The sequence below is a fragment of the Sus scrofa genome, chromosome 5, assembly GCF_000003025.6.
Source record: "Sus scrofa isolate TJ Tabasco breed Duroc chromosome 5, Sscrofa11.1, whole genome shotgun sequence".
In the NCBI taxonomy this organism is placed as follows: Eukaryota; Metazoa; Chordata; class Mammalia; order Artiodactyla; family Suidae; genus Sus; species Sus scrofa.
The window spans coordinates 74,618,515-74,638,955 of record NC_010447.5 but is presented as its reverse complement, the minus strand read 5'-3'; the positions used below and the strand labels follow the sequence as shown (position 1 = coordinate 74,638,955).

The 20,441-nt window shown below is 34.9% G+C and overlaps 1 protein-coding gene across 4 annotated transcripts in view; it reads left to right on the top strand.

Annotated features, from left to right (window-relative positions):
- Positions 1–20,441, top strand: part of ADAMTS20 (ADAM metallopeptidase with thrombospondin type 1 motif 20) — a 170,606-nt gene that overhangs the window by 33,748 nt on the left and 116,417 nt on the right. For all 4 annotated transcript variants that reach the window (XM_021090846.1, XM_021090843.1, NM_001257275.1 and 1 more), the window contains 4 exon segments: positions 6,850–7,109; positions 16,979–17,062; positions 17,679–17,803; positions 19,140–19,180. In XM_021090846.1, the coding sequence (XP_020946505.1) occupies positions 6,850–7,109; positions 16,979–17,062; positions 17,679–17,803; positions 19,140–19,180 (510 nt within the window).

Here is a 20,441-nt window from a genome sequence, read left to right as displayed (position 1 = left end):
AGTTGAGTGTCAGTAAGGTATTCAGAGTTATTGCTCACATTAATAGAAATGGAGAAACTTGGACTAGGAAAAGAAAATTAACTCATTTCTACATATTTTAAATATGAAGTGCCAGTAAGACATTCAAGTAGAATTATGGATTTCTAATTGTTTATTGTTTGACAAACTTTTTAGTAGTTTCTAGTCTTATAGATTAACAATCTTCTTGAGCTTTAGAATACACTATGCTATTATGAGGGTTATATTTGCAGATGTAATTTTAAGTATTTTATGTTCTCGTAAACAGATTATCATTGTTGCATCGTGTTTGTGATGTGGTGGTGTGGTCTAAATTAGTTTTGGGTCATAATACCCTTGTTATTATTAAAGCATAAGACATTGTTTTAACATTTGAGTCAGTGGAACATAGACTAGCATTGCATAGACATGATGTAATTGAATTGGCAAATGAGCTTTGAATAATGCCCATTTATTTAGGGTATTTGGAAAGGTCACTTTGTCAGCATTTGTTATACTGCTTCAGTGTAAATGTCAGAAAAAAGGTAATAGGATAAAATGTTTAGCCTGTAAAATACTTGTAGCTACTGTTTTTTAAAATAACATTGTAGTTTAAAAAAACAGCAAAAAAATTCATTGTAATGATTTAAAGGGCATTGAAATGTTAAAGAAAGTATTTAATAGTTTCTCAGTCTTACCTATCCATCTATCCAATGCTATAAGTTTGAGGAATAAACTTCTATATCTTTTTGGCTCATTATATAAAATTTTATGAGTATGTACCTGGATATTTTGTGAAAGTTAGCTTTTACAAAAATGAGATCATGCTATCCATAGTATTCTGCTACCTACACTTTTTACTTAAACACTTAACATGAATATCCTCCCTTATCAAAACACATAATCCTTTTTTTTTTAACAGCTGCATAATATACCATTGTTGAATTATTCCTGTGTGGAGGATTGTTGATTTTAAAAGTTTTAAATTGAGTTTCTTGGTTTTTTTACATACCAAGAATAAATTTTGCTTTGTAAAATTTAATTCACAAAGTCAAATCAAGAATAAAAAACTTTCTCCCTGATATCCATACTGTATATTTCACTTTATTGTCTTAGTGCTTTAGCATTACCCCTAACAATACTGTACTGTAGTGATGAGAGCTGTCATATTGTTTTAATAGCAGTTCTATAAATTATTCTTTGCTAAGATCTCGTTAATAGTATAACACCAATCATGAATATGTGAAGGAATATGAATTATATGACTACGACAACAACCTATATATATCGCTACACAGTTCTGCTCTCACTCAGCCTCCCATTTTGTCCACCTGCCTCTCCTCACCCGAAGCATCATTCTAAATGTCATATTTGTCATCTCCTTGCTTTTTATGTAGTATTATTGCATACATATATATTTCTTTTTATTTTTCCTTTTAGGGCCACACTTGTGGCAAATGGAAGTTCCCAGGCTAGGGGTAGAATCAGAGCTGCAGGTGCTAGCCATGCCACAGTGACAGCAACACCAGATCCCAACTGCATCTGTGACCTATGCCATACCTCGCAGCAACACTGGACCCTTAACACACTGAGTGGGGCCAGGGATTGAACCCACATCCTCATGGGAACTCGTTAGGTTTGTTACCACTGAGCCACAATGGGAACTCCTATATTTCTTAAAATTCATATTATTATTTTATTTTTAAGCTGTATGAAAATGTTACATTTAAATTTTATCACTTTTGTCACTTATAGTGACAAGGATTCATTCCATTATCTGTTGAAGTATGAAATTACTAGATTGCTTCTAAATTATTCAATTATTTTGACAGTGTCCTGTAGAATATTCTTATCATCATTTCATTTGCTATAGAAATTAAACCCTTGAGGTATGTATTGGTAACATTGTATTTGTTGTTAAATTATGGTTTTCTTTTTTGTTTTCCTTTAACCTTCATTGTTAAGCAATATGTTTTAGTGGTTAAAACCACTGACTCTGGTGCCAGATCCCCAGGATTTGAATCTTGGATGTGCTACTTAGTAGCTAACATATGGCTGGATTTTATTAACCTAATTCTGTGCAGCTTTTACTTTTTGATAGGCAAATTTAAACTACTTTTATTATGATATGAACTAGTTACTTTTATTTGTTTCCATTTTCAGCTCCATCTATGATTAATTGTGTGTAGTGAGTCTTTAATCTCTGTATGTTGTACTTTCCTCATCTACAAAACTGAGATTAGCGATAGTACCTATCTTGTTTGCCACTATCAAATGAATTAATACAAATAAATTTGCCAGAAATACACAGTTGACCCTTGAACAAAGAGGGGTTCGGGGTGCTTAGTTGAAAAATCTGCATATATCTTTACAATTGGCTCTCCATATCTGCAGATTCTGCATTTGCAGATTCAGCCAATTGCAGATCAATACTGTAGCGCATATTTATTGACAAACATCCACATATAAGTGGACCCACAGAGTTCAAACCCATGTTGTTCAAGAGTCATCTGTACTTGACTTATGGTAGGCAATATATATAGTGTTATTTATATTTCATATGGATGATACTCTGATGTTTTTTTTCCCCCATTTCCTTACTTTTGCTCATTTTTCTTTTTTTTTTTTTTCATCATCTCTCACCCCTTTAAAGTCAGAAATGCTACAGGATATATTTATCTTTTGGTAATGTGTTTATTTTAACAGTTATATATACACATACTTATATTTATTGATTTAAAAAGTAAGTAATAATGATAGCCTTTTTGTGCTAAGCTGTATGATCTCAGTTCCATCTTGCCTCATAGCATTTTCCAAAGTGAATATGCCAGTTTTCACTACCTCTAGCAGTATAGGAGAGGTTTAGGAGCCCCACATTATATTATCATGTCTTGTTATTTTCAATATTTTTCATTTTGGCCATTTGGGAGTGCAGGTAATCAAGTTTCATTGTGTTTTAGTTTGCATTTCCCTGATTATCAATAATTTTTGGTACTGTTTCATACATTTATTGCTTTTGAATTTTGTCTTTTGTGAGGTATTCAAGTCTGCCTTATTTTTATTGTTGTCTTATTTATTGTTTACAGTGGTTAGTTACATCATCTGCATCTAAGTTCTTTGTTAATATTTATTGCAAATAACCTTCTCCTACTCCCATAATGGTGGTTTTTTTGGTGGACATAAATTCAAAGTCTTAGTTTTGCCAAATAAATAGTCTTTTTGGCTAGTATTTTTGTGTGTGTCCTAAATAGGTCTTTAAAAAAAAATCATGAAGATATTATGATATACTGTCACTTAAAAACCTCATGAAACACATTTGGGATCTTTTCCCTTTTTTAATTCTTAAAAAAGTATTTGAAAAAGTAGCATTATTTGTTCTTTAAGTGTTTAGTCATATTTACTGGTAAGTCCTCTGAGACTGGACTTTTGGGGGGAAGAATTGATTAGAGTTCAGTTTTTTTAAAGTTATGTGGCTATTAGCCTTTCTAATTTTTTAATGGGTCAGTTTTGATAAGTTATATTTTTTTCTGGAAATGTTCTAGGAAACATTTGTTAATTTGTATCAAGTTACTTATAATATATTCTTAGTGTCTATAGGATCCTGATATTGGCTATTTTTTCCTTAATTTTTATTAATTCCTCCAAAGTTGAATTTTAATATGAAATTTATGTATTCTTTTGTTATAGAGACTCTTTTTTTTTTTTTTCTTATGCTGCATTGTTGGGGGTTTTTGTTGGTTGGTTTATTTGTTTTTTTGCAATTTAGGACTGCACCTGCAGCACATGGAAGTTCCCAGGCTAGGGGATGTTAGAGCTGCAGCTGCCGGCCTACACACAGCCACAGCAATACAGGATCTGAGCCCTGCCTGTGACCTACACCACAACACTTGGCAATGCTGGATCCTTAACCCGCTGAGCGAGGCCAGGGATCAAACCCATATCCACATGGATACTAGTCGGGTTCGTAACCTGCTGAGCCACAAAGGGAACTCCCTTTATGCTATATTGTTATCTCCAGTGTTTGCATTCCAGTTTTGGAATTCTTATTTGTGCTTTTAACTATTTTAGCCTGTCCAGAGCTACCTATTCTGCCTTACTCTGATTCCTTCAGGCCTCAGGGATTCCTTAATTGCGTTCTCATCTAACTTACTATTAGCCAGTGAGATGTTTGATTTCTTAGCACCCAGGCTGGACAGACTCTGGGAGTTATCTCAGACAGTGAAATATTGACAGGTCCTGATAACCCACTGTTCACATTGTTTCTATGATTTTGACTCTTTTAGAGACCTGGTAAGTGGAAGCATATAGGATTTATATTTTTGCGGCTGGCTCATTTTAATTAACACATATCCTCAGGGTCCATCCCTGTCAAAGCATGTAACAATTTCCTTGGATAATCCATTTTATATATATATACACCAGATTTCAGTTATCCATTTATCTATAAATAGGTATTTGGGTTGCTTCTACCATTGGCTGTTGTGAATAATGCTGCAGTGAATATGTAAGTTTATGTACATACATATATATGTATTCTGGTACTAACTCCTTACTATATAATTTGCAAATAATTATTCCTATTTGGTAGGTTGTATTTTCACTCTGTTGATTTTATTCCTTAAAAATGCACATACAGAGTTCCCGTCGTGGCTCAGTGGTTAAACAATCTAACTAGGAACCATGAGGTTGTGGGTTCGATCCCTGGCCTTGCTCAGTAGGTTAAGGATCTGGCATTGCTGTGGGCTGTGGTGTAGGTTGCAGATGCAGTTCAGATCTGGTGTTGCTGTCCCTGTGGTGTAGGCCGGCGGCTATGGCTCTGATTGGACCCCTAGCCTGGGAACCTGCTGCGAGTGCGGCCCTAGAAAAGACAAAAAAAAAAAAAAAAAACAAAAACAAACAAAAAAAAACACATACATTTTGAAGTTCATAGCCACATTTGTCTATTTTTTGCTTTTATTGCCTTGCTTTGGTGTCATATCCAAATCATCATTGCCAAATCCACTGTCATGAAGCATTTCCTCTATTCTAGGAGATTCAAAGTTTTAGATCTTTCTTTTAGATCTTATTTCATTTGGAGTTAATTTTTATGTATGGTACACAGTAAGGATTCAATTTCATTCTTTTGCATGGAGATATCTATTTTTCCCAGCACCATTTGTTGATGGGCCCATTCTTTCACCATGGAATGTTCTCACTACCCTTGTCAAACATCATTTCACTATATATACACAAGGGTTTATTTCTGGTTCTTTATTCTGTTCCATTTATCTATATACTCTCATGGTATGGACATTCTTTTACAAGTGTTTTGTGGACATATATTTTCCTTCATTTAGCTATATATATATATGTGTGTGTAATTGCAGGGTGATGGGGAAGGTGCTTGTGTAAATTAGAAATTGCCAGATAGTTTCCAAAATGGTTGTCTCAACACCGTATTATCAGTCTTCAAAGTTTTAGACATTTTGGTAAGGTAGAGTCACTTTTTTTGGTCTTTCATTTGAATCATTATTTAAGGATAAATTTGAGGTAACTTCAAGTGTTTCAATATGTGTTCCTTTTTTTTTAACTCTAAACACTATAATATAAACTTTATTAGATTACATTTATTAAATTGCTTCTCAATTTCTAAATCTTTGCTGACTTAGAGTAGGTACTCAATGAAAGTTTATTTTGAATGAATGAAATTGATGAACAAATAATCAAAACATGAATATTTACCTTCTTCGTGATAACTCTAGATTTGCATACATCAAATATATTGGAGTCTTCTTTAGAGTCCAGTAGTTAGTCATGGATATTTTAGTGGTTGAATAACTCTAGGAAAAATAGAGCAGAGTTTTGGGACTGTATATTCAGTTTGCCAGATTTTCACAATCTCCCACAGAGACAAATTTTAAAACTTAAGAGCTGGATGATTATAGGAATTAGAAAAAGTAGTTCAGCAGTGGAAACATTGATGACTTCAGTTTCTTTTTTACAACCATAGGATTGCTGCTTATTTTAAGTGAGATGACTTATTTTTATAATATATTCTTATGTTTTGTCCAATCCTTATAGTATTACTAAATCTTGATTGTTGTGGTATTGATGATTTGACTTATGAACTATCCAGTACTTTTTATTTCTTCTTACGTCATTTCTTTGCTCCACTTTTCTGTTCTAAATTATTTTCACGAAACAATTGTCAGAAAATTTAGCAGAAAAAATAAGGAAGAGATTAGAGGAATAAATTGAATGAGAAGGAAATAGGACAAACACTCATGCTGCCTGTGAATTTTTTTCCTGGTTGCCAAAATAGTCAAGAATTTGGGACTGGCTTCTATAAGTGCAGAGGACTTAAAGTGATTGCTATAGTAATCCCTAATGTTTCAGCAATTTTAACACTGTATTTATATTTATAAACAAAACAGTAAAAGTAATCAGTAGGTATTTATATTTCTATATGTTATGAAGTTTCACCCTAAAAAATGTAATTTCTCTATAATGAGATTAAGTGTAATCAGTGGCTTGAGGATCCAACTTATTAAAAAAATATATCAGGACTCTTCGATTTGTTTTTATTTTCTGGCCAGAAATTAATATGCTGTTTGGGTAGTCATAGCTGTTAAAATAAGATTTAAATACAGTTTTATTAGTACAACCTATGAAAATGTGTACATTTTATTAGTATGAATATTAATGCTTATGATAATGCTGTATAAGCCTTTTAAATGATTTCTTTTTGTCCTTTTATTTCATATTGGAAACAGATGTTTAAGTATTAAATATTGTTGGCTATCTATTCTATGCAATATTTTAGTCACATTCAATTTAATGACTCTTCATTATTATATTCTCCCCCCTCCCCAGAAAGTCAAATAAAGAAAACCACTTTGCCCTTTCATAACTACAGCAACGTGAGTGAAGATCTTAATATAAAGGAGGAAATAGTTTTAGGATACTCTTCAAAAAACGTATCATTGGAACATGAAAGAAGTCAAATACATTCCAGGAAAAAACGTTTTTTATCATATCCAAGATACGTGGAAGTTATGGTTACGGCTGATGCTAAAATGGTTCATCATCATGGGCAGAATTTGCAGCACTACGTGTTAACTCTAATGTCAATTGTAAGTAAACTTAAGAGGCCCTTTATATTTCCTAACATGTTTAATGTAATGTAGTTTTCACAGTTAATTAAAATGTTTTAAGCGAATTGTCTATATTTAAGCCAAGTATATTTCATTGAAATTTAGTCTAAATATATGCATATAGCAAGTATCCCATTCTGTTACTTGGACAGCTTTCTAAAAAATCTAAAATCTTTGAAACAAACCACTTAGAGAGAAAATGCTTCAGTCTTTACTCGGTCACATGAATGGCTTCTGCCCCCTAGTGACGGGGAAGATCCTAGTAGAATTGATCTTTTGCCCTTTGAATCTGGATTAATCAAATTTATGGTTACCCAAGGGAACACATGGGGGGAAGGGATAAATTTGGGATTAATATATACATACTACTATATGTAAAATAAATAACTAACAAGGACCTACTCTGTAGCACAGGGAACTCTACTCAATATTCTGTAATAACCTATATGGGAAAAAAATCTGAAAAAGAATGGAGATATACTATATGTGTGTGTGTGTGCATGCATATATATATATATATATATATATATATATATATATGATTCGCTTTACCTCTGAAGCTAACACAACATTGTGGATCAACTATTCCCCAATAAAATTTAATATAAAATAAAGAATGGAGTGAAATATTTAAAGTGTTGGAAATATCACCAACCTTCAATTCTGTATTCAAAAAAATTATCCTTCAAATCAAAGGCAAAATAATTACTTTCCTAGACAAAATCTGAGAGAATTTGTTGCCAGCCAGAACTGATTTGCAAAAAATATTAAAAGAAGTTCTTCAGGCAAAAGGCAAATTTTAGGGAAGAAGATTATATTGACATAAAGAAAAAAGAGCGTCAGAGGAAGAATAAATGGAGGTAAACAAACAAACATACCAAAAACCCTCCTTAATTCTGCACAGAAGGACAGAGATACTAATTGTACCACTATTGCATTCTCCAAATCAAATAGAGACACATGATACTTTAAGTTATAAAGGTAGTTATGAGGATAAAAGGATAGCCTGGTGCTAATAAGGCTGCCTGAGCAAATTAGGGATATAAGATCACAGTAGCCATAAGAGCTTTTGATCTGGTGTTAATAGCTCTGTTGAGCAGTGGTGGTGCCAGTATCCTTAGAACAGAATTCCAGTGCTGATGAAGAGCACCAGTTCCTGTGTTAGTGGCAGCACACTAAGTCCTAAACATACATGTGTATAGGCCTACACACACACACACGTGTATAGGCCTACACACACACACACACACACACACACACACCCACACCCACACACATATACCCCATCTGGGCCATTCCTCATTCCTAGATTACGGTCTGCTCTTTTGAAGTAATTACTGAAAACATCCCTTTCATGCTCAGGAGTGTCTTTGCTTTGTTGAATTATATGTTCCCACATTTATGGACATTCAGGGTATTGGAACATATCTCATGGCTTAAAGTATCTCTATTCACAGATAGGGAATGCAAGCCTACTTGGCTGTAAAGACTTGGTCAGAACACATCTGTAGGCTATTATAAATTTCCCTAAACAAGAACTCTCCAATTAAGTTCATTGTGACTTAAAGATCCCAAGACCTTGTTATTTAACTTATCTATAACATTTTATCTTTAATTCTTGTAAGTGCTAAGAATACATGGTCTGTGTTGCTTAACACAGTATCTGGTATGAAGTGGGCACTCAATGGTAAAAGAATAAGTCAGTAACTGATTAAAGGGATACTTTTTTTCAGGATGAATCCAGTATATCAAACAAAAAACAGAGAAAATCCAAAATGATTTTCTAAAATGTCTACAGGAGTTCCTGTTGTTGCTCAGTGGTTAGCGAATCCAACTAGCATCCATGAGGACGTGGGTTTGATCCCTGGCCTTGCTCAGTGGGTTAAGGATCCGGCGTTGCTGTGAGCTTTGGTGTAGGTTGCAGATGTGGCTTGGATCCAGCATTGCCATGGCTCTGGTATAGGCTATCGGCTACAGCTCCTATTGGACCCCTAGCCTGAGAACCTTCATATGCTGTGGTTGTAGCCCTAAAAAGACAAAAGACCAAAAAGAAAAAAGAAAATAAAATGTATACAATGTGGATCTGTTTTGTTTACTTGAATTTTTTAAATGACAACAAATCCATATATACAGATTTATCCTGATGGGTTTTAAACATCTGCATCTGAAGTAATTGTCTCGTTGTATAATTATCTAGATGTGAGTGTGGCTTGCTCATTACGAAGGGCTTTTTATGAGAACTTTGACATGGGGGATGTTGATGGATATGTCGGAAATTTTATCAATTATATGGAACAGTATGGGATAAACAGCGATTTTAAATGGTTAAAGGAGATATTCATTAAGAAAATTGGGAAGGGGATCAAGATACTGAAGGAAAATTTTAGATTTTATAAATGTGACAAGTTTCATAGCATGTTCAGTGACAACCCCGATATCAGTGCTTTGGAAACACTGATTAGAAGAAGTAAAGGAGGAATTCCCGTCGTGGCGCAGTGGTTGACGAATCCGACTAGGAACCATGAGGTTTCGGGTTCGGTCCCTGCCCTTGCTCAGTGGGTTAACGATCCGGCGTTGCTGTGAGCTGTGGTGTAGGTTGCAGACGCGGCTCGGATCCCGTGTTGCTGTGGCTCTGGCGTAGGCCAGTGGCTACAGCTCCGATTTGACCCCTAGCCTGGGAACCTCCATATGCCGCGGGAGCGGCCTAAGAAATAGCAAAAAGACAAAAACAAAAAAAAAAAAAAAAAAAGAAGAAGAAGTAAAGGATCACAAGAGTAATTTTCCCAGAGTAATTCTGGAATACCTACACACAGTTTGGGTGATGATGCTTTCCTCAGAAAGTTTTGTTATCTGTATTTTACATAAAAAAATCAAGATAGTCCCTGTTCAGAAGGTATTGGGATATATCTGGAGATAAGATGTCCATGGGAGTTTAAAACTAGCATTCCTTCAGGACTTCCTGGAAGGTAAATCTGCTTCTGAGATTGCATGAAACAGAAGACCAATGCATATACGTCTCAATTTTTAGATTTCTAGTTCCATTAGGAGAGTCAGTTTCAGTTAAGATGAGATGTTTGTAGAGGCAGTAAGTTGGTCTGCGTTAAGCTTACATTCACAGGGAGATGCTGCAGCAGGCTTGGAAATAGGGAACTTTCCAAATATAGATGAGGTAGGAGGAAACATTTTGGAGGGTAAGTCTCTCTTTTGAGGTATTTTGGGTTTTATGCATGCTTTTGTTCCTCCTAATGGGCGAATTTCAGATGACTTCTAAATTACTTGGGGTTTTGGCTCTTTATTCTTTTTCTCTTTCATTGAAGGTTCACATAAGGATATAGGAAAGTCAGCAGTCTTTTTGGTTCTGGACATGTATTGTTATTTTCTTAGTGAAAAACAGTGGTCACAGCCATATTTGTAGGTGCAAACAATGTTAAAGATGAAAGGAAACTTGGAAAAAGTTGACAGACTCTGGTTTTGCCTGGAACTCTCTTAGTTTTAGCGTTAAAAGTCTTATGGTTCCTGGAAATCCCAGTCATGAGCAAACTGGGACAGTTGGTCACACTACATAGTGATTGTCAAATCTAATCCAACTTGTTTTATCTCCACTTGTGAAGTCCATTTCCAAAATTGCTCGAAAGAAGTAAGAGGAATGCTGTCTCCACATAACTGTCCCCAGATGTTTCCAGTTGAAACATATTTTGCATATTTTGTCCTAATTTTTAAAAAGGCATTAACTGCATTTATTCAAACACACACTTGGGGTATTGGGAGTGTTTTTCTGGTCATAGTAATTTAGAAAATAGACAAGGAATTATGATTTGGACTTGGAATATGATTGAGGGCCATTTAAAGAAAAGTTCAAAGTGATGAAAGAGTTTTTCTATTGCACTCCAGATATAGTGGGAGAAGTTGCTTTCAACGTTGAGCAGATGGATTATATACATAATTTAGAGGGAGGATTATCTACCCTTACTCATCCTGTACAAAGTAAACAATTATGCTGTCTTCTCAGACTTTTGCTCTGCTTTCAACAGTTTAACAATATCTGAGTGCAGTGATACAGAAATAGTCTGTGTGATTTAACTGACTTTTTTGTGTTTTACTTACCTTGTAAAAGTAGCTTAGTGATCTCTATTCAAAGACTTTCTGGAAATAACATTAAAATTAGCTGGGAAGAGCACATTTGTAGTGTATAGTATATCTAAAGAAATACGTGTGTATTAAATGCACAGGGATGATCAATTATTTGCTATTCCAAAGCCTTTATCCCTAGAGAATTTGAGTGACATTATCAGGTTAAAATGTCACTTTACATGCATTATCTAACTACCAAAGTATTTGTAAACTAGGAAAATTACTTTCTTCAGCAGATTTATTTTGGTATTCAGTGACTTAATGTTTAATAACCCTTGAAAATACTTACCTGTGTCAGAAACCTCTACACAAGTTTACAAAGATTTAAGTTAATAATACTCACTTCGTTACAGATTTAATAATGTAAATTTAAGGAGCATCATTTGATTAGTCCTATTTATTGAAACACAGGTGCTTTTGGAGGTTTTTATTAACTAGAAATCCTAACTTTATTACCTTGCATTAATATAATTGCTTTCAATTCTTTGATTTGCTTTTACTGATGTTACTTAGGCTAGGGAAAATTTTGTACCACACCAAAGTAAAAACTAATGATTTACTTTCATCTTTATGTTTAATCATTTGTGTTACCTTTACCTTCAACTCAGTGCTCTGCTTGTTCTTTGTACATATCTACTTTGTGCATATGTGGAATGTCATTTTCTAATTTAAAAGCAGAAAAACATCTTTCCTGGTAAGAGCAGTGATGTTTGTAAACAAAATCTATTCGCTTTGTTAAAATTAGCTTTTTAAGATGACTTTGAAGGTGAAGATGGTCAGAAGCTACGACATCTAGTTATAAGATAAATTACTCCTGGGGATGTAGTTTATAGCAGGACCATAGTTAACAATACCGTATTATATATTTGAAAGTTGCTAAGAGATTAGATCTGAAAAGTTCTCATCATAAGTAAAAATTGCAACTATATATGGTGTTGACAGTTACCTAAACTTATTGTAGTGATCATTTTGCAATATATACAGATATCAAATCACTGTTTTACACCTTAAACTAATACAGTGATGTATGTCAATTATCTTAGTAAAAATAGCCTAAATAATTTTTTTAAAAAAAGGTGGTCTCTAAACATACCATACACGAATGTTTCCTAGAGCCCTATTTGGAGATTATTTCAAAATGGCTAGTCAGTTAATGGTAATAGTAATTGATTCATGCTTTGCATAAACTATATTTTACCTAGGATTTTCTTAAAATATTTAAACAATTCATTACCATTTATTTACCTTTTGCTAATTCTCTGTGAGTCAATGTTTACAACTTTATGAGACCTGTAAAGAAATGTGAATTCTGTATGCCAGGGAAATAAACACCTAAAGAATAAAAGATGGAACCCATTTTAGAACACACTAAAATGGAGTGATTGTAATAATATGTAGCAATATTATGGAGCTTCATAGAACAGAAAGGTACCTTAGAAGATCTGATCGAGCATTGCTTACAGTGTAGTCTGTGGGATGGAATACTAGTCCTGTGGCAGGTTTCATGGAGGGAAAAAGAGCACTTGGCTAGATAGTTCTGTGAAATGCTGCTTGTAATACGTCTTATAGATTGCATATACACATATGTGTGTATATGTTAGCCTAGTCAAGATTCCATGAAGATACCTGTGTTTTTTGTTTGTTTGTTTGTTTTATACTCAGCTTTGCTCAAACTGTGAAATGATTTTGTTCTTTAAAACAAATGTCCTCACACCCCTCTTCCAACATTAGATAATGCTGTCAGGAGTGTGATGAGTGGTAAAGGAGTAATCTGATACACCAGGGCACTGTGACCAAAGATGCTCAGTGCCTCACTGTGGTTGTGAGTATTAAGACAGAGAGCAGATGAACCCATTTCCAGAGTTAGGTAACTGGCTTGTAACTAGTAAGAGCTAGAACTAAAACCCAGGTCTCCTGACTACATAGAACTTCTGAGACCATGGTCAAGTGACTATAGCAGGACAGTGTCAGGATCCAGGGTGTGAACTACATCAGAGCTCTGAAATACCTTCTCCCAGGAGCTGCTTAGGAAGGACTTAGGATAGAATGCTGAAATTCCATAAGATCATATGAAGTAGTAGGAGCTGAAGATAAACTTCCTTGGATGGAAACTGTTCTGTTGCTTACTAACCACCTAACCTTCACTGTGTTACTTCACTTCTCTGCACCTTAGTTTCTTATCTGTAAAATGGACACAATAGTTTCTACCTCATAGGATTCATCGTGAGAATTATTAAATGGATGAGTATGTTTAAAATCAGGTCACATTTTGCATTTGATAAACGTTCAATAAATATCACATCTATTTATGTATTTATGAGGAAGTAGCAAACACAACATCCTGCGATTCTGTGATCTAGCGGAGGGTGGTAGTTTTAGGGATGAGAGAAGCCTGTTGTACATGGTAATTAGAGAAGCCTCTGACGTGACCAGTGGGCTTTCTGGTCATTCATCTTCCTGATTCACAATTCAGCTTAATGGAATAGTTGGTCAATAAAAGCCCCTCTAAATATCCAAATATGGTAAAAAAAAATTTACAAGTATAGCATATGTAAGCATATAGATTATAAAGGTCAATACATAAAACAATAGGAGGTTATACAATTAAAAGATCAAGATGACCTTGAAGAAACGTGCCATTTTAGTGTAAAAACAAAATGTCAACCTGAGGGGTTTGGGGTTGTATATGAATAATTATTTAAGTTGAACCATCTGCTTTTGGATCTTTTACCCCTGGAAGACTGAATTTTTTAAGGGTAGAGATCATATGCTATTCATCTGTGGATTAGGTAAGCAACACACTATTTGACAGTCAGTAGATATTCAATAAATATTGAAAGAAATAATGAAAATGTGATGCTCTTGGATCTTTTGCTTTCAATTTGCCATTCTATGATAACTAATTTGAAACACATGAACTAGAACTGATATGTAACATATGCCTTTTCTTCTGAAAGCGTTTTTATAAGTACTAGTAATAGCCATCATTGCTGTGAGTCAGGCCTGATCTAAATGCTTTTTGTACACCATCTCATTTAATCTTTATGGCAGCCTGATAAGTAGGTGTCACCCACAAGTGGCAGTTAGAATTCGAACCTGGGCCCATTTAATTTAAAGGACTGTGCGTTGTAACATTGCTCATCTTGCCTAATTATATGAATTATCTTTTCCCCAATGTTATATTTCAAAGAAATTTTGCCGGAGTAATATATTTAAAAACATACTATCAGAACGCTGGGAATGTGTTTTTAAATTCCAGTGGTAAATTGGTCACTTTTCAATAAAGGTACCACATCTGTTTCCTTCTGAAACGGAAAATATTTGTGGCAATATATTTTATATCTAATATTATAATATCAAGATTGTCATTTGTAGTCAGCATATCTCAGGCATGGGTACTTAGCCATTTTGGTACTTCACAGCACCTCAGCTCTTTTCTTTGGGGTCCTGGGAATGTGTGATGGCCTGTGATAAATCTTCACAACTGGTTTTCATTTTTAGAGGAAAAGAGCCTTTGGGGGATACCTTTGAGGTGCTGTGTTTACCTTGTAATTTGACTTAGGAAAGTATCTACTTTTAACCTCACATGATCAGAGAATAACTATGAGGTCACAAATATGGGTATCCTTTTCTACAGTAGGTACTCATTTTCCATGCAGCTTTAAATGTATATATTAATCAATTCAGCCCTAGATTCCCACAGCTCCCATTTTAAAGCGAACAATACTGCAGTACTAACAGACTAGCTGGAAATTGCTAGTCATCTTCCTCTTCCTGTCTTAGCTGTACTTGTTCTCAACTCCACTGGGTGATGACCACTCTTGCCAAAAAAATACTAGAGCCAAAGGCATCACTGGGGGTAAAGATGGTAAACCTGTATTTGCGGCTGCACAGCTAAAACAGTAGGAAAGATGCTGGAATGTGTATTAAGTTCATGACCTTATGGGGTCAGCATTTCCAGAAATGCTTTTGGCTCTGGTTTTAGTATCACTCCATATGGTATTAGAAGCAACAGCAGCTGGAGTTCCCAGTGTAGCTCAGTGGGTTAAGAACCTGACATAGTGTCTGTGAGGATGCAGATTTGATCCCTGGCCTTGCTCAGTGGGTTAAGGATCCTGAGTTACTACAAGCTGTGGTGGAGGTCACAGATATAGCTCCAGTTCAATTTAGGGAAACTTCCATATGACCCAGGTTCAGCCTTAAAAAGAAAAAGTAATAAAATAAAAGAGAAACAATATTTGCAGTCGTGTTATTCATTATGTTGAAGCAACTTTGGCTGATGGGGTGAGGGCCTCACTACTGGTACTTCTAGGAAACTGTGAGCTCCACAAGGTCAGGGACCATGTCCTCTTTCTTATTGCTGGGTCTCTAGTCAACAAAACAAGGAGTAATTGCTGAATATTACTTAAATAAATGAGGGGTTCTCATTGTGGCACAGTGGAAATGAATCTGACTAGCATCCATGAGGTTGCAGATTTGACCCCTGGGCCTTGCTCAGTGGATCAGGAATCTGGCCTTGCTGTGAGCTGTGATGTAGGTCACAGATGCAACACAGATCTGGTGTGGCTGTGGCTGTGGTGTAGGCTGGCGGCTGCAGCTCTGATTTGACCCCTAGCCTGCGAACTTCTATGTTGCAGGTGTGCCCTAAAAAGCAAAACTAAATAAATAAATAAATTTTTAAAAATTAAAAAAAAATTAAATAAATGAGAGAAGTAGCATCTCCCTGAAAGAACTGCTGTGTTGCTTTGAGCAGTAGTCCAGGAGATGGGGATCCAGGTGTCAGAAGCATTTTTCATTGCACAGGTGGCCCAAGTCTAAAAGGTATGCAAAGCAGAGGCATTGACCATGGAAGGGCACTCCTGCAGTGTGGCAACCTCTATGGTTGTTACAAGAATTGGATATAAGTTAGTGAATTGAATTGCATCTTCATTATGAGTTCCAAAATGAACCCATGCAGAGTGCTTTGTAGACTTGTGTTCTCCAGTTTCGGAGATTGAAGGACCAGATTGTGAAGTGTGACCTCTACTATGGTTCTTTATGTGATTCTAGATGAATTTGTCTCCATGGAGTCTAGTGGTGCTAAACAATTAAAAAAACATCAGCATATTCAGAATTGAAACTAGGCAACCATGGGAGAAAAGATCAGATAAAACTACCAGAAAAGAATAGGTAAAACTTACGTATTTATTTTATGGGGTATTGTAGACACGAAAGTTCTGGATTGTGACACAGAATGTAGTGCATTTCTTGCTGACTCATCTAGAACAGTATTTTCCAAACTCTAATGAGTGTTCAGATCACTTAAGGATCTTGTTAAAATATAGATTCTGGCTCGCTAGTCTAGGGTGGGTCCTGAGGTTCTGCATTTCTCATCAGCTCTTCATGATAAGGATGCTTCGGATCAATAGACACATCCCAGTAGCAAGATTTAGGATACTCTTTCTCAAACTTGGCTTTACATTTGAATCATTAAACAAATGCCAGGGAATTTAAAAAGATGCTGATGCTTGGGCCTCAGCCCTAGAGATTCTGATTTAATTGATAAGAGGTGTGACCTGAGCTTCAGGATTTGTGAAAGGCTCCCTAGGAGATTCCAGTGTGACCAAATTGGAAAACTGATGCTCTCAGACTGGTTTCTGAGAAAAAGATATTCATTTACCTTTGAGAAAAAGATATTCATTTTAGACATCTAATCTCTACATTTTTTTTCTTTGCAGGTTGCAGCAATCTACAAGGACTCAAGTATAGGAAATCTTATAAACATAGTAATTGTAAAATTAATTATAATTCATGATGAACAGGTAAGAAACAGTTGTAAAAGTAGCTACCCCATTGTAGTAGGCTCCCAGCAGGAATATATATATGTGTGTGTGTGTGTGTGTGTGTGTGTGTGTATGGGGAATCATGAAACTCTTATTAGAAATGAGATTAAAAATTTTTTATGGTTAATTTACAATGTTGTGCCAATTTCTGCTTAAAAAATCAGATATTTTTAAAAACTTGATGTGAAAAGGAGTGAAGTTAACTTTTTCTGTTGAGATGGAAATATCATGGAATGACAACAAAGGAAGGCACAAAAATTAATAAACAATTTGAAATTTTAAGGTTAAAAACATTCAAGTATTCACTGTGATAATCCTGATGTTGAAGGGTTTAAAATAGGGTAATTTTGAGAAGTTAGCTTTTAGATCCTAAGTGTTGGCTATTTCCATTGAGAAGGTTTCATTCGATTCTGTTTTAATCACACTGTTTTAAGTATTGCTAGAATACATTTGCAATATGAGTGAGAGGATGCCGTTTCTTCATTTGCCTGTGAAAATGCTATTTGATAAATTGCATAAACACGGACATGCTGGGAAGGAAAAGGGGCTGTGAATATTTTGACATAATGTTGAATTGTTAATTTTTTGTGTGCAGGAAGGACCCGTCGTCAGTTTTAATGCAGCCACCACCTTACGCAACTTCTGTTTATGGCAACAAACTCAGAATGTTCTTGATGACGCCCACCCTTCCCACCATGATACTGCTGTTCTTATCACTAGGTACGGTTTAGAAATAACCCTTCCCACCGAAATCGTTACTCTTTCTCTCCTTCATGATCACCAGTACTTCTTGTTTCCTTAATTCTTTATCAGCTATACGCAGAAGCGTTCTATGGGAACTTCAGACCAGAGCACTGGGCTGATCCCTTAGGAAATTAGCAATGTCAGGTTGCTAAGTAATAGTTTGACCTAAACAAAATAATTTCCATAATATATTAGTAAGAAAATAAGTGACTTGGGAAAATTATGTGGAAATTAACATAGTTATGGAACTGAGAACACATTTTGTTCCTTTACTTGACCTTTCAGTCGCTAGGAAAAGAGAATCTTTGAATTTATTTTGGATTCTCTATACTTAAAAATTATCTCCTCCTTGTTTTGATGCTCCATGCCTGTCTTAATTACTGGGTGCTTTTGCTAGGGTTTTTCTCAGACCTATTTATTTATATGAAAATCAGTTGCCGCTATTATAAAATGATTATCCATTCTACAAGAACCGTTATACATTGTTAATTCACACCTTTGTTGCAGCAACACTGATGCTACCAAAACATTAAGATCCTGGATTTATTGTTTGTTTGGGTTGGTTGGTTGGCCAAAGGAAAAAAAAAATTCTGCTTGAGGGTCAGACTCAGAGCAATCTTGGCTTTCCAGAGCCTTGAGATGAAAACCTTTAGTCCATGTAAAACAGCTGATATATAGTCCGTGGACTTTATCTCTTTTCCAAACTAAAGCAGAGTCAACTCAAATTTAAACACAGTATTCTCTTACCAGTCCATGGTTCTGACCTGTGTTTATAGTTAGAGGCTAAGCAACAGAGGCTGCAGACTACAGATTATAAAGATGGGAAAGAGGAAAAGGTCTGTAAGAGGAGACTATGAAGCAAGAGACTAGAGAATGTCCTATTGAATGGTTAGGGACCAAGTATTGCAAAAGCGAAAAATTTAAATTTGCGAACATCTGAGAACATCATTAATTTACAGTAGAGGAGGACAGCTGAAGTTTGTGATGACATTAAAACATCAAGAAGAGAGTATAATTAGATAGGCTGCTGTGTAAGTAAACAGAGAGAGGTGAAAAATACACGTAAGAGCTTTTCATTGAAGCTGGTTAAGCTTCACTGTTTACAGTGATCTCGTTCATGGAACACCTATTGCTTATTAATAGGAAAAAGTAGTGCATTACTCTAGGTTTAAACGTATGGAGCGCTTGAGAGAACTGAATTTGAGAAGTCGGCTGAAGGTAATAGTCATGTCATAGTTAAAGCTGCTTTATCTTTGTTGTGGCTTGCTGAAAAAATATTTTCTGAAAATGCTTCAAAATCTTTTGTTTTAAGGGAAGACATTTGTGGAGCTAGAGAGAAATGTGACACCTTAGGTAAGTTATTTTGTAAATTAAATACAGCTTATGTTTAATGGTTTATTGAATTACTTAAAATGATCTTTCTTTTATGATTTAAACCTCTTCATCCATGATTACAGTGTCACAAGTATTTGATTCTACTGCTATAAGTTTTAAAGAATAGTAATATTTATGTTATCAGTTGATTACTAAATATCAAGTACTGTGGAAAGTTTGACATATTTAAAGTGTTGTTTTATGTAATATTAGATCCATACAAAATAATGCATAATTTATGTGCAAATTTAAAGCCAAATAATTAATAGGCATGAATCCACCACCAGATTTCAGAATTACAAATTTTTCAGTACTATTATATGGCCTGGGTTAAGGCCTTACTCCACCCCCTTGGACTTCATCAAGAGGTAGCCAGTAGCATCTATTTTGAATGTGCCAGTTCCTTCCATCTTTTAAAAACTACTTTTATTGCATGTGTACGCATTCCTAAAAGAAAGTGTTTGGCTATGCTTCTTTTTGCACTTTAATTCATGCATTTAGTTCACTGCTACACAGTATATCATCCATGATTCACATATGTATATCCTGGCAGGAGATATTTGGGCTGATTCCAGCTCTTTTCTATTTATTGTAAGAACCAAGGCATATTCCTATGATTAGAATTGTATGTCATTAAATGTGCTAATGTTCAACTTGATAAGATATAGTAAATTATTTTCTCAAGTGGTACCAGTTTACACCTTTTATCAATAGTGTATTGGCATTACTTTTGATTATGTTCTTATCAACACAAAGATCTTCAAATTTCTTAGTTTGGCCAATCTAATGGTAGCTCTAATTTCAGTTTTTTAAGGAACCTCCATATTGTTCTCCATGGGGGCTGCATTGTTTTACATTCCTACCAACAATGTAGGAGGGTTCCTTTTTCTCTGGGACAACATTAAATATACCAACAATTTTTAATAATTTCCTTTTCTATTTCAAATCTTCTTCTGAGGTCATTTTCATTTTTTTCCCAAATTATGTGCTTCTAGAATTCCTTCAGTTATGATATACTGAAAATTTCTCTTTTTTAATTTGTTGGAAATATCTCTAATTTGCCATTATTCTAGGTACCAATTCTAGGTTGATAAGTATTTTCCCTCAGTAGTTTGATATATTATTGCATTGTATTCTGACATCTATTGGGAAATTTTTTGTCTGCTTAGTTACAGATTCTTTAATATGTCATTTATTCTGACTGCTTGTAAAATTCTCTTTGTCTTGGATAAAATTCAAT